General features: G+C 38.2%; 1 protein-coding gene across 3 annotated transcripts in view; it reads left to right on the top strand.

Annotated features, from left to right (window-relative positions):
* The first annotated feature begins 3,639 nt into the window (after positions 1–3,639).
* LOC104607350 (uncharacterized) overlaps positions 3,640–13,600 on the top strand; it is a 37,389-nt gene continuing 27,428 nt past the window's right edge. Inside the window, exons 1-2 of one of the 3 annotated variants that reach the window (XM_088886399.1) lie at positions 3,640–3,957; positions 4,073–4,808. In XM_088886399.1, coding sequence (XP_088742525.1) covers positions 4,110–4,808 — 699 coding nt within the window. In that variant the 5' untranslated portion in view covers positions 3,640–3,957; positions 4,073–4,109. Of the gene's footprint in view, positions 4,809–13,600 lie in introns of all 3 variants that reach the window. The other 2 variants (XM_010272970.3, XM_088886398.1) reach the window with 2 other exon arrangements.

The raw sequence follows: 13,600 nt of genomic DNA, 5'->3' as shown, positions 1-13,600 counted from the left end.
ATATTTTACTTGGTTGGCTGATGTTTGATTGATATTAATTCTCTAATCTTAGCTAGGAGACCACTTCAATAGTTTAAACATCTGTGGTTTTTTCAGTTTTATATTTTTGGGTTGGCTAACAAAATAGTTGATTGAATGCATCAGTTGGGGGGGAGTAGATCATATGAAATCTAGATACATCATTTGGATGAATTCACAATGACTCCCCACAGCGCGCCTCACAGCAGGCCTCAACCGTGTATAGGGAATATCTTCAGTATTTATCATGAGAGTTAATGCACATCAAAGAATGTATCTTGCAGCATATTCCAACCATGCATTGGAAATATTTTCCATGTTTAAAAAATTATTTGAATGATCCAGATTGGTTGCAACCTCACTTACAAATATAATTATTTATTCAAGAGATCGGATCTATTCTTCACAGCTGGTGCCTCACTGGGGCCTCACACGCACATCCTATCATGCATTAAGAACATCTCCAGTACTTATTAATAAATATTTATGGGAGATGTCCTCAATACATGGTGATGTACGCATAAGGCACCCATTTGTGAGGAGCAGATCCCGTCACCCATTCAGTATGCAAAACTTGAGGAATCGAGAATCTTCCTAAAAAAATTAGGGAATTAGTACCAACCCAAACCCCCAAGCTATGGGGGTTCCTTTGGAGTTTACCCTTAAAAAAAATAGTGGATGGCAATCGGGGAGACTTTTTCGCCTATGCAACATGGGAGACAATCTTTTTTATAGGGGGATAGATATTAGATAACGTGGCCAGTTCAGAGGGTTTCGGGATGGTCTGAATTGACCAAATCAGCCCTCCATGTCAACGTCTCACATGTCACTCCAATTTGCTATCGCCATCGCTTTGTATTTTATGGGCTACATAACGAATCATGAGTAAATATATATGACAATGTTCTGTTCACATGAGGCCAATTCCCAAAATCTTTGAGATCGGATTTGCTTGCTCATCACATAAGGCGCTTTAGACGCACATCTCCTGTAGTTATAAGTTATTATTCAAAGGAGATGTTCCCAATGCATGGCGGATGTGCATGTGAGGCATCCAAGCGTGAGGAGCATATCCCATTCCAAAATCTTTGGTTGTTTTAATGTGTTTGGTAGAGCTTTTGTTTATTAAGTTTGTATTTTATTTGTCTTCAAAACCGAGAAAAGTAATAATGCCAACCGTTTATGACAAGTAGACACCACTAGGTGCCATTAAGTGCTACATAAGCAGAATAGTATCTATGAGTAGAGGTGGATTCGAGACAAGTCGAGTCGAATAGTACCAGGCTTGAGCTCGGCTTGAATCAAAAGTTCATAAGCTCGAGTTCGTTTCGGCTCGTTTTATATTTTATAAAAATATTTTATAAATGTTTATTATAAAAATATTTAGAAAAGATATTTTATAAAAATACAAATTATATATTAATTTTTTTATTTTATATTTAAAAAATTAAGAATTATAATATTTTTATTATAATTCAAGCCGGCTCGCGAGCTTCATGAGCCGAGTTCTAATAGGCTCGAGCTTGGCTCGTTTAATAATCGAGCCACTGAATTGGGCTCGAGCTCGGTTGAAACCGAGCCGAGCTGAGCTTGAGCTTCAAGGCCAATTTTTGTGAGTATTTATGAGTACGGATCACCATGATGAGCTAAATACTGATTTGGTGATGACATAGCAACACTTTGATAAAAACCTACTACGAAAAGCCCACATAACAAAACACACACTTAAAGGCTGTTTTAGGAGCATACTTTGAATGACATCTCATAATGAATGTGGTAAAATATTATTTACCCTCAATACTTTTTTTAGTTGAAAAGAGAAATAATTAATTAATGTGTCATGTATAGAGGTTCCTAAACAAGTTTGTCGAGTGGGAGATACGGAGTGTATACCAAATTACCAATCTATGAAATACTGACATGTTCACTCGTGATTGGTTAAATAACCCACAATACACAGTGGTGCCAACAGCCAATCTGAGCTCCTCAAATGCAAGGAAAGAACCCTAATTGAACTACCATTGATGTAGTGATGTTGCTGCCGGGGCACGAAATTGGTGGGAATGAGAGAGGATCCTCTCAAATTTTGTCTATATCCGATTGATAAAAAAGGATTCAGATATGGGTTTAGATCATACTTGATATCATTGGAGAAAATAAAATAGAACCATATACGGTCCATTTGTAATATTGGGTTGGAGTATCTGTCGACTCCTACAAGAAAATGGATATATTGTGGGAGTGGAAGGCTGGGAGCTAAAGCCAAACCTAAACCCGGCTCATGAACAAATTTATTAATGAATCGACCAATTCAACAATCTCAGCCATTTAGTTGATGGGCCACTCCCTAATTATTAGCCGATCTAATTCAACAATCTCAGCCGTTAAGTTGATGGGCCACTCCCTAATTATTAGCCGAACTAATTCAACAATCTCAGCCGTTAAGTTGATGGGCCACTCCCTAGTTTGGTAATAACCGGATCAATGGGTAAGCTTGATATTCCAAACGTTTACCAAGGAATAAACAAAAGAGAGAAATAGGATGGGAAGGAGAGAAGGAAAAGAATTTTTTATCCACCCACCAAAAGAATATTATATGATATATCAAAAGAATTATACTCCTCGAATACTCCAACTGCTTTTTAATTTTAAGTTTGCTCATCTCACAAGTCACAAGTCTCTCCTCTTCCCTCTACCCCTTTTTAAATTAAAAAGTGAATTAAGTTACATACGTCAATGGGTCGGATCTATCCGATAGGTTGAATCAAACCGATTATGTCGAATTTGATTTTGAGTTTTGTGCCCTAAACTCCTAATAAAACGGATTTGCAAAATGGATAAGACATGGATGATAATGACAATAAATTTTGTATTTCAATTATGTGAGTTGGGACAGATTTTTGTTATTCTTAATTAATTAAAACTTAAACAATTATATAATTAATAATATATAAAGGTTTTTTAGTTTCTTTTTTTTTTGTAATTTTGTTATATTTTATGCCTACACCGGTAAATTTTTTATTGTACATTTCATAATTTTAGTAAAAAAAGAAAAATCTATGATATCTAAAATAGATGACATCAAAAGGACTCTCATCAATCAAAATCCTCCGTAAATTTTAATAAAATCTACTTGATTGATTATCACTTTTATGATGACAGTTGATTGATTACAAAATTTTCTGATATATTTTGAAACTCTAAAAAATTATTTTATCAACATAAACAGTTTACTATTTACTTCCATATTTATTAAGGTTTTATTGTTATTATCAAAATTGAAGTTCCAACTAAGTCAGACTCAATTGTCCCAACTAATTATTGGTTTGGTTCTGATACTATATTGTCTCCCAATTATAATTGAATGGAGACCGGGGGCCGGTTCCACTCTGTCTCTGTACCAGATCCGACCAATTGACAGCTGTAGGCTTATACAATGCAGTGGGTTGTTGGGATTTTTTGACATGACCCGATCCGACCCGGAAATCCTACAGAGACCGGATCTGCTTCTTATAGAGCGATCTCACAGGCATATCTCACCTTTTATCGGAACATCTCCGTTATTATTCATAAGAGATGTTCTTAGTACACGGGGAGATGTGCCTGTGAGGTCGGTGTGAGGTGTGCTGAGTAAGGAACTGATCACAATTATTCATCACAGCTGCTCCGGGCCCGACGGCTAGTGTTCTCCGTCCCGCCGACCCCATTAAAGTTATATCCAAACTCAAATCCACAGCTCATCTGTTCTCTAAAGTGATGAGAAGCTCCCAGACATTCCCAAGCTCAGCTGAGCTCATCCTCTCCATCCCCATAAAGCAATCCGCGTGCGGGACGCGTTCAGGAAGAACCCACTGAAAAAAAGAGAGTTCCGGTATGCAGAAAGGAACCAGAATCGATCCAAACAACGTGTGCCCATGGAGCAGCCCATGTGATTGACAGGCAAGACAACCTCTCTGGCCCTCTTTCTCTCTCACCTGCTCTCTCTAGAACACCCGGGCACACTTTTCTTCTGTTGGGCCTTACTTTGGTTTGTTTGTGGTTCGTCAGAGACCAGGATAGAAGCTTCTCTCCTTCCCTAACAGAGGAGGAATATGTCTTTATGGTGTGGAGCTGAGTGTGTCGTCTGCATAGGCGTCTCTCGCTGGGTATGGAAACGCTGCACCTACGTCGGCTCCGACGACAGCTCCACCTGGCCGCTGGCCACCCCGGAAGAATTCGAACCCGTCCCTCGTATGTGCCACAGCATCCTCGCCGTCTACGAGGAAGACCTCCGCAATCCCAAAGTCCTTCCCAGGGATAGATGCCGTATGAACCCGGACTGGGTCGTGAAGCGCGTCACATACGAGCAAACCCAGGGCCATGCTCCGCCTTACCTCATATACGTTGACCACAACTATTGTGAAATCATTCTCGCCATTAGAGGTCTGAATCTCGTCAAGGAGAGTGATTACAAGCTCTTGCTTGATAATAAATTGGGAATGCAGATGTTCGATGGCGGGTATGTTCACCATGGGTTGTTGAAATCGGCGATTTGGTTGTTGAATCAGGAATCTGAGATGTTAAAGAAGTTGTGGGTTGATAATGGGTCATCGTATAAGATGGTCTTCGCTGGGCATTCGTTGGGCTCCGGCGTTGCCGCGTTATTGACGGTGGTGGTGGTCAACCACCGGGACCGGCTCGGTGGGATCCCCAGGAGTAATTTGCGGTGTTTTGCGATTGCGCCGGCTAGGTGTATGTCGCTTAACTTGGCGGTCAAGTATGCCGATGTGATATACTCTATCATATTGCAGGTAAAAAGAGGCCTGTTCGGTCTAATCTTTCTGATTTTTTTTTTTTTTTTTTTTTTTTTTAACTTTTGCGTTTGCTGAATTGTCTGAATGTTTTCTGGGTGTCATTATTAATTTTTGTTGCTTCTGTGATTGGTCCGATTGTTTTTTTTTTTCATAATTCTAACTTGGAGGTGCTGGATTTCTCTACCATGTTAATTTGATGAGTTTGGAAATTAATTTATCTGCTCATCCGGCTTTTTTTTTTTTTTGGATTGGAGATCAGCGGTCAGTTATCGGAGGTGAATTCCCATTTTGAATGTCGTTACACTTTCTGTACAACACAGATTACAGGGGAAACCAGCTTTGATGGGGATTGGTCTATGCATTATAAGGCCTATTCTCGTAAGAAGAAGGCCAACAAACAGGTTCTGATTTGGCATGGAGAAGACTCTTGGGACTTAGACTGATCTGGTCAAGGGTATTTTCGTCATTTTGACCAGCCCAATGTGGACTTGGTCTATAGCATCTTGTTCCTATCTTGCTGTATGGAGTGATTCCTACAAACCCTAGAGTGATTCTAGGACCCCTTGGGATTTCTCTCTTTTTTTTCTCTCTACCCTTTCTACTCTCTCTTCCTCTCTTTTTCTGTCTTGTGTTAGTTTGTTCCAGCCCTACTACATCAGTTTTGGTAGCAGAGCATAAGGTTTCAAATGGCTCATTACCATGGTAGAAACATGAGAGGAAGATTAACTGAACAAGCTAAAGAAGAGCTGTTGCTTGCACTTATTAATCGAGTGGACACCCTAGAAGCTCAAGTTAAAGTGTTGATGGAAGAACAAGAGAAAAACAACACTAGTGTTCCACATGGAGGAGCTGAAGCATAGGGTTCTAACACTAATAACCCTACTGGTCCACATGTGAACCACCTACTAAGGAATGCCATCAAACTCAAGGTACTTCAAATGATTTATATGATGAGTTGGTGGAGCATTCTAAGACTAGTATAGATGACTATCGGGATGATATTACTAGTAAAGTGAAGATAGAAGTTCCTAGTTTTAGAGGTGACATCAATCCATGAGTTTTCTCCAATTGGTTGGCAGAACTAGAGGAATACTTTGAATGGTTCGATATGTCAGATGAAAGACGGGTTAGATTTGCTAAACTTAAACTTGTAGACCATGCAAAAGTATGGTGGAGGAGTGTGGAGAATAGATTACAGAATATGGGTAAGCGTCCTATCACCTGTTGGGAAGATATGAAGCATTACTTGGAGGAGAAATATTTGCCTAATGTCTTCCAAGATGCTCCTCATGATGAGATGATGACATTGAGGCAAGGCAGCTTATCTGTGTCTGAGTACATTTAGAAGTTTGATGAACTTACTATTAGATATCAGTCTACAGAAAGTGAGAAGCAAAAATTAGCCCAATTTCGGAATGGTTTAACGGTTGATATTCGAAAGGAAATGATGACTGCACGAGTTTATGATGTAGATGATGCTTTTCAGATGGCTCTTAAAATAGAGAAGAGCTTGAAGTAAGTGAATAATAGGAGGTTTGGTATTCAAGCTGGGGAGGCAGCAGCACGTAAAAGTTTAGATGAGGGTAGAGTCACTAGACCTACATCTCATAATGTGGTTTCAGTAAGGTCTAATGGTTCCAAGTATCAGGGAGCTGATAACAAGGGGAAGAACATCATGATTGAAGAACATCATGATTGATGCTTGTTAGTGAAGGGTATTTCGGTCTTTGTACCTATTGAGATTGCTGAGTTGTTCTATTATGTTAGTTCGAGTGCCTCTTACTTAAATAAGGGCACTGGTGTCTTTCCCTATCACATTAATAATATAATAACAAGTATGGCCGAAAGTAGGGTTGAATTTTTCCCTAATTCGAACTAGACCTTTTTCTCTCTTTCTTCCTCTTTCTTCCTTCTACTTGCTTGCTTGCTTTACTTGACTGCTAACGGACAAATAGACTTCTAGGGCAGGCCGATCTTCAACAATGCTAATAAAAGGGGAACAACAGAAAATACTTGTTTTAAGTGTGGTGGAAAGAGCTACTATGCATTTCAATGCCCTAATAGAAATCTACACATAAGGTGTGAGAAGGAAGGACAAGTGGAAGATGATGAAGGAGGCCTTGGTGAAGAGGAGTACATTGGGTTTGAACATGAAGAAGAAGATGACAGCAATCTTGTTGGAGTTGTTAGACACGTTTTAGCATCCTCTAAAGAAGAAAAGAAAGAAATTTGGCTTTGTACAGCGATCTTCCTCACCTTTGTCAAGAGCGGAGACAAGCTTTGCAAGCTAATAATTGATGGTGGTAGTAGCATGAATGTGGTTTTTGCAGCAACTGTTGAAAGGCTCAATCTAGTTGCACAACCTCATCCTCAACCATACAAGATTGCTTGGTTAAACAAGATGACACTTCAAATAGAACAAATAGCTCTTGTTTCTATTTCCTATGGGTCTTATGTTGATGATATTTGGTGTGATGTTATTCCTATGAATGCTACACATATTCTATTAGGCCGACCATGGCTTTACGATAGGGATGTATATCATTGTGGGAAAGAGAATACATATTACTTTCTATTTAATGGGAAGAGAATTGTTATGAAACCTATGTCACCTGATGAGATCAAGAAGCGAACTAAGACCCCTCAAAAGACAGCTCCAGCCCCAAAACAAGTAGTTGAATAAAAGAAGCAACCTCTCTTGCTGTCCAAGAAGCAATTTGAGGAGGAAAGCAAAGAATCGGGCCTTGTTTATGCCCTAATAGTGAAAGAAGTGAATAAACCAACACATGCTCCTATTTCAAAGGTGCCAAAAGAGGTTGAATTGCTGACTGATTTTTCAGATTTGATCCCAGAAGAGTTGCCTGATGAATTACCGCCTCTATGTGATGTCCAACATGCAATAGACTTGATTCCCGGGTCTCAACTACCTAATTTGCCTGCACATCGGATGAATCCCATAGAACATGCTGAGTTGAAGAGGCAAGTGGATGATCTATTGAAGAAGGGCTTCATTAGAGAGAGTCTCAACCCATGTGTTGTACTGACCCTACTCACTCCTAAGAAGGATGGCTCATGGAGGATGTAAGTTGATAGCAGAGTGATCAACAAGATTACAATCAAGTACTGGTTCCCTATTCCACGCTTAGATGACATGCTAGATATGATGAGTGGAGCTACAATTTTCTCTAAGATTGATCTTAGAAGCGGATATCACCAAATTAGGATTCGACTTGGAGATGAATGGAAAACCGCTTTTAAGACAAAGGATGATCTCTATGAGTGGCTGGTTATGCCTTTTGGCTTAACTAATGCTCCTAGCACTTTCATGAGAGTTATGACTCAGGTACTTCGTCATTTTATTGGTCGTTTCTTGGTTGTTTACTTTGATGACATTCTTATATAGTCATACTCCTGATGATCATCTTGACCATTTACGTCAAGTGATGAGAGTTTTACGCCAGGAAAAGCTCTACATCAACTTAAATAAGTGCTCTTTCATGACACCTACTGTTATCTTTTTAGGATTTGTTATATCCTTTGAAGGTGTCAAGGCTGATCCTGACAAGGTGAAAGCTATATTTGATTGGCCCACTCCCACTAACATCCATGAAGTGAGAAGCTTTCATGGATTGGCTACTTTTTATAGGTGTTTCATAAGGAATTTCAGTATTATTATGGCACCAATTACAGAAGCTATAAAAAAGGGGGAATTTGTTTGGTCTAAGGCTGCAACTAAAGCCTTTGAGACTATCAAGCAAAGGATGACTGCAACCCCAGTGTTACATTTGTCCAACTTTTCAAAAATCTATGAGGTGTTTTGCGATGCTTCCCAAGTTGGAATAGGTGGTGTGCTTATGCAAAGGACATCCTATAGCTTTTCACAGTGAAAAACTTAATGAAGCTAGACAAAAGTACTTTACATATGACAAAGAATTCTATGCTGTTGTGCAATGTCTTCGACATCGGCGTCATTATTTAATTTCTCAAGAGTTTGTTTTGTATTCAAATCATGAGGCACTCAAATATCTCAAATCTCAGAAGCATCTTAGTAGTCGACATCAGAAATCGGTTGAATTTTTAGCAGAATATAACTTTGTCATTAAGCATACAGCTGGTGCCGAGAACTGAGTAGCCGATGCATTGAGCCGAGTGGTGTACATACTTCATTCTATGTCTATACAGGTTGTGGGGTTCAATCATTTGAAGAAAGATTATGATGGTTGCAAGGATTTCAGCATCATTTATAGTTTTTTACAAGCTAGACAACAATCTGAATATCCTGGCTTTTCTATCCATGATGGTTATATGTTCAAGGGAACTTGCTTGTGTGTTCCTAACACTTCACTACGTGATTATGTTATATGGGAGTTACATGCAGGTGGAATTGTTGGGCATTTTGGTCAGGACAAGACCATTGCTATGGTAGAAGGTCGCTTTTATTGGCCTAGCCTTAAGGTTGATGTTGATCGTGTGATCAAACAATGCAGAATTTGTCAATTGGCAAAAGGGAGAAAGAAAAATACAGGGTTGTACACCCCTTTACCAATTCCACACGAGCCTTGGCAAGATCTCTTATGGATTTTGTCCTAGGTTTGCCCAAGACAGTAAGGGGTCATGATTCAATTTATGTTGTGGTAGACAGGTTCTCAAAAATGGTCCACTTTATTCCTTGCAGTAAGACATCAGATGCCTCACATGTGGCAAGTGTATTCTTTAGGGAAATTGTTCGTTTACATGGTGTTCTTATTACTATTGTTTCTGATCGTGATGCTAAGTTTATGAATTACTTTTGGAAGGCACTTTGGGAACTCCTCAATACAAAGCTGAAGTTCTCATCTTCTTTCCATCCTCAGACCGATGGCCAAACTGAGGTAGTTAATTGAAGCCTCGGTGATTTGCTACGTTGCTTAGTTGGTGACCATACTTCCAGGTGGGATCTCATCCTACCTATGGCTGAATTTGCTTACAACAGTTCAGTTAACAGGTCAACTGGAAGAAGTCCCTTTGAGATAGTTACTGGAATTCAGACTAAGAGGCCTATTTATTTAGTGTCTTTGCCACAAGAAGCTAGGACTAGCATAGAGGCTGAAGGCTTTGCTCGCCACATGAGAGAAATCCATGATGAAGTTAGGCACAAGATTGCTCTTAGCAATGATGCATACAAAGCCAAAGCTGATTTACATAGGCGCCTAGCTGATTTTCAGGAGGGTGAATGGTTATGGTGCGTATACATCCTGAATGCTTTCCTAATGGCTTTTATAAGAAGCTTCACTCCAAGAGTGCAGGTTCATATATTATCACTAAGAAAATCAGTTCTATTGCTTATGTCCTAGAGCTGCCAAGCGAAATGGGAATTAGCTCAATCTTCAATGTTGAAGACCTAAGTGCATATCATGGCCATAGTGATTGTCTCATAGTCCCATTGCCTAAGCTACCTTTGGTTCCACCTACTAATGTGCCTGAAATCCTTGATGAGAAGTTGATTTCTACAGCAAGTGGGGGTTATCAAAAGTTTCTTGTAAAGTGGAAGAATCTACCTCTTTTAGAATGTTCATGGATTACAACTGAAGATTTGTATCATCTTAATCCAGAACTTTATGAGCAATATCATGCCTTTAACTCGCCAGGGTCGAGTTCTTTCAAGCTGGGGAGAGATGATGGGGATCGGTCTATGCATTATAAGGCCTATTCTTGTAAGAAGAAGGCCAACAAACAGGTTCTGATTTGGCATGGAGAAGACTCTTGGGACTTAGACTGATTTGGTCAGGGGTAGTTTCGTCATTTTGACCAGCCCAATGTGGACTTGGGCTATAGCATCTTGTTCCTATAGCTTAGTAGTGCTTGTCTTTCAATTTTCAGTTTATTTGCATTAGTAGATAGAAAGTTATTGTGTTTCTTGTTGCACAAGACAAAGAGTGGCACTTTTTGTAATTATGGTGAACAGTGTTCCGGGCCACACAAGCCACTCTATAAATAGATGTATTCTCTTCCTTTTGAGGCTAATGAATGAATGAATGAAGATTTCTTAAGAGCTATCTTGCTGTATGGAGGATTCCTACAAACCCTAGAGTGATTCTAGGACCCCTTGGAGTGATTCCTTGGGATTTCTCTCTTTTTTCTTTCTCTACCCTTTCTACTCTCTCTTCCTCTCTCTTTCTGTCTTGTGTTAATTTGTTCCAGCCCTACTGCATCAAGCTTATCAGGCCAAAGTTCCAAAACATAAACTGGGAAATGCAAAGTTTTTCGAGTGGGTTGTTAAAATCTTCATTTCCATTGAATTTTTAGAACGCGTTACAAACTCCTTGCTAGAGGCCACGCTTGGTTTAATGGAAAAATCTTGGGCTGACAGCTTGACAAGCTTAGATTGAAGTCTGAGAGCATCCACATTGTACAATTAAAAAAAATGCAGAATTTAGGCCCATATCCAGTCCACTCCTCCCTATACCCAGGAATAGTTGGTACCAACATTGGGTAATGGTTAGGGCTGTCAATGGACTCAGAAAATCTGATATCTGGTCCAACATCCGATCCGATTACTTGGCTTTGGATGTTAAAACCTGCATCCTTTTAGTAATTGAATCAATGTGGATTTGACTCCATCCGATCTAATAAAAATTTGTGTCCAATTATATGTAATAAAATAATGCATATATATAGATATTATATATGATATTCTATATTTATAAACATTTTTTATATACGTATAAGTAAAAAGATAAATTTTTTATTTTTCTTTATTTTAATGACAATAGAGTGGCTTCAGATTAAATCCAGATTTGGTTGAGTCTGATATTTCAGACTACATTATCAGGTTCTGATTTAGAAATTCTATAATTGGATCATATTCGGATGTAGCTGAATCCAATACAAACTTCTTGCTTACCATAATGAGGTTTAGAGGAATTAGGGGAATACAATCAACAGAGTTGCTCAATCTCATTTAAAACTATCATTTCCTCAGTCTAGCTAGATATTCTTAGGGGAAGGTAATGAAATTATAGCTACCTTTTTTTTTTTTTTTGATAAATAAAAAGAAATGTAATACTCACATAGGAAATTATACCTACCTTTTATGTGTGATCAATTGCCTTCATGGTTGAAGTTGATTATAATATGGGTGTCTGGCACATTTATTTCTAACATGTTCTTTTAATATGATTAAAAAAAAGTTTCTTGGTAAACTTATGGTGCAATTATTTATATGAAACATGTAGATTGAAGATGGAATAGACTCATTTTTCTATTTGTTTTTACAGTTACATTTGATGTTTTTAACAAATTTCCAAAGAATTAAATTGATCTTTACTATTTAAGATATGATTGACTAATCACTTTTTGATTCAGTTCAACATTCTCATAGTTTGTGATATGTTTGTTACTGGTGGGTTTTTAATTTTAAATTAACCACAATGTCAATAAAAAGCATATACAGGGCGGAGCCAGGGGGTGGCAGAGGGGAGCCATGCTAGCTTTTGGCCCCCCTAAATAAAAAATCCTAGCTCCGCCTGCATATATGAAGCATAAGTCTTGGGAACTTAAAGAAATCATCAAGATGCATCAACAATTTGTTTTTAGCATCAATAATAATGACATTGTCATATTTCAATTATCAAAAAAAAAAAATGACATTGTCATATAACTAAACATTCCATTCTCTGTAGAACCTATACCTTCATTGAGAATCACTTCCTTGGATCTAAGTATCTCAGCTAAGCAAGTTCCTTGTTCTTGTAGTTTTGTTTGAAATTTCTCCAAATTATAGATTCCATCAAAGTTATTACTAGAGATAATAATATCATAAACATAGCTAATAAATATAATTGCTATTTATTCTGAACATCTGACAAACACAAAGTGATCAAACAAACTTTCCCTTACTCTGTTAGTCATAGCCAAAGTTAGTTTTGACATCAATTAAAGTACCAGGAAGTATGTCTGAAGAGATGTATCAATTAACACATGCGTAGAAAGTGGAGCTACAGTAATGAAAAGAGAAAGTTCAAATGGATGATCAAGAATATGGAAGTTCAGTGTACTTGGGTAAAGAGAAATGCAAACTCCTTTGCTGATGGATTAGCTAGGGAAGGGGTTAATAGGGTTTCTGGGTTATGGGCTCAGTTGTAATTGTTGTTTTTATCAGTTTGGGTGCATTCCCAACTTCTGGGGAGTTAAGATACCTTAGCTCCTCTTCTTTGTAAGTTTACTACTCTTTAATGAAATCTGTTGTTATTGATTAAAAAAAAGGAAGAAAATAAATAAATAAGCAATTGGTTTGCTACAAATGAATAACTAAAAATGCATTACTCATGAATTGTAGACTACGGCTGTCAATTGTTACTCATCAAAGAGGGGAAAAAAAGAGATACCAATGTATTGGGTTCTGGTCAAAATTTTGTCCAAACAGGATGAATTTCAGTCCTGCTGTAGATCCATGCAATTGAATTGAATCACCATATTAGAATCCTTATGATCATATCACATTCACATGTGACCTGATCTGATCTAATAAAGACTAAAGAGTAGATCTACTTACATATACAGAGGTATTTACATTTATAATATGTATTTTTAATCCAGAAATGCCCCTCCTCTGTTATATCATTAGTTCATTACTCGTGAACTCATTAACATAATGAGTATATTAGCTTAAAAAGATGTAATGTGGTAAATCAGGGCTTATTATATAGGGTAAATTACAAATACCCCCTGAACCTTTACTTGGGGGTTGTGATAGCCCCCTGAACTTTGTTTTGTGACAAAGACCCCCTGTACTTCTGGATTCAGCACCT

The sequence above is a fragment of the Nelumbo nucifera genome, chromosome 4, assembly GCF_055504915.1.
Source record: "Nelumbo nucifera cultivar China Antique chromosome 4, China Antique-T2T, whole genome shotgun sequence".
Taxonomy (NCBI): domain Eukaryota; kingdom Viridiplantae; phylum Streptophyta; class Magnoliopsida; order Proteales; family Nelumbonaceae; genus Nelumbo; species Nelumbo nucifera.
This window is presented reverse-complemented; position numbering and strand designations above follow the sequence as displayed.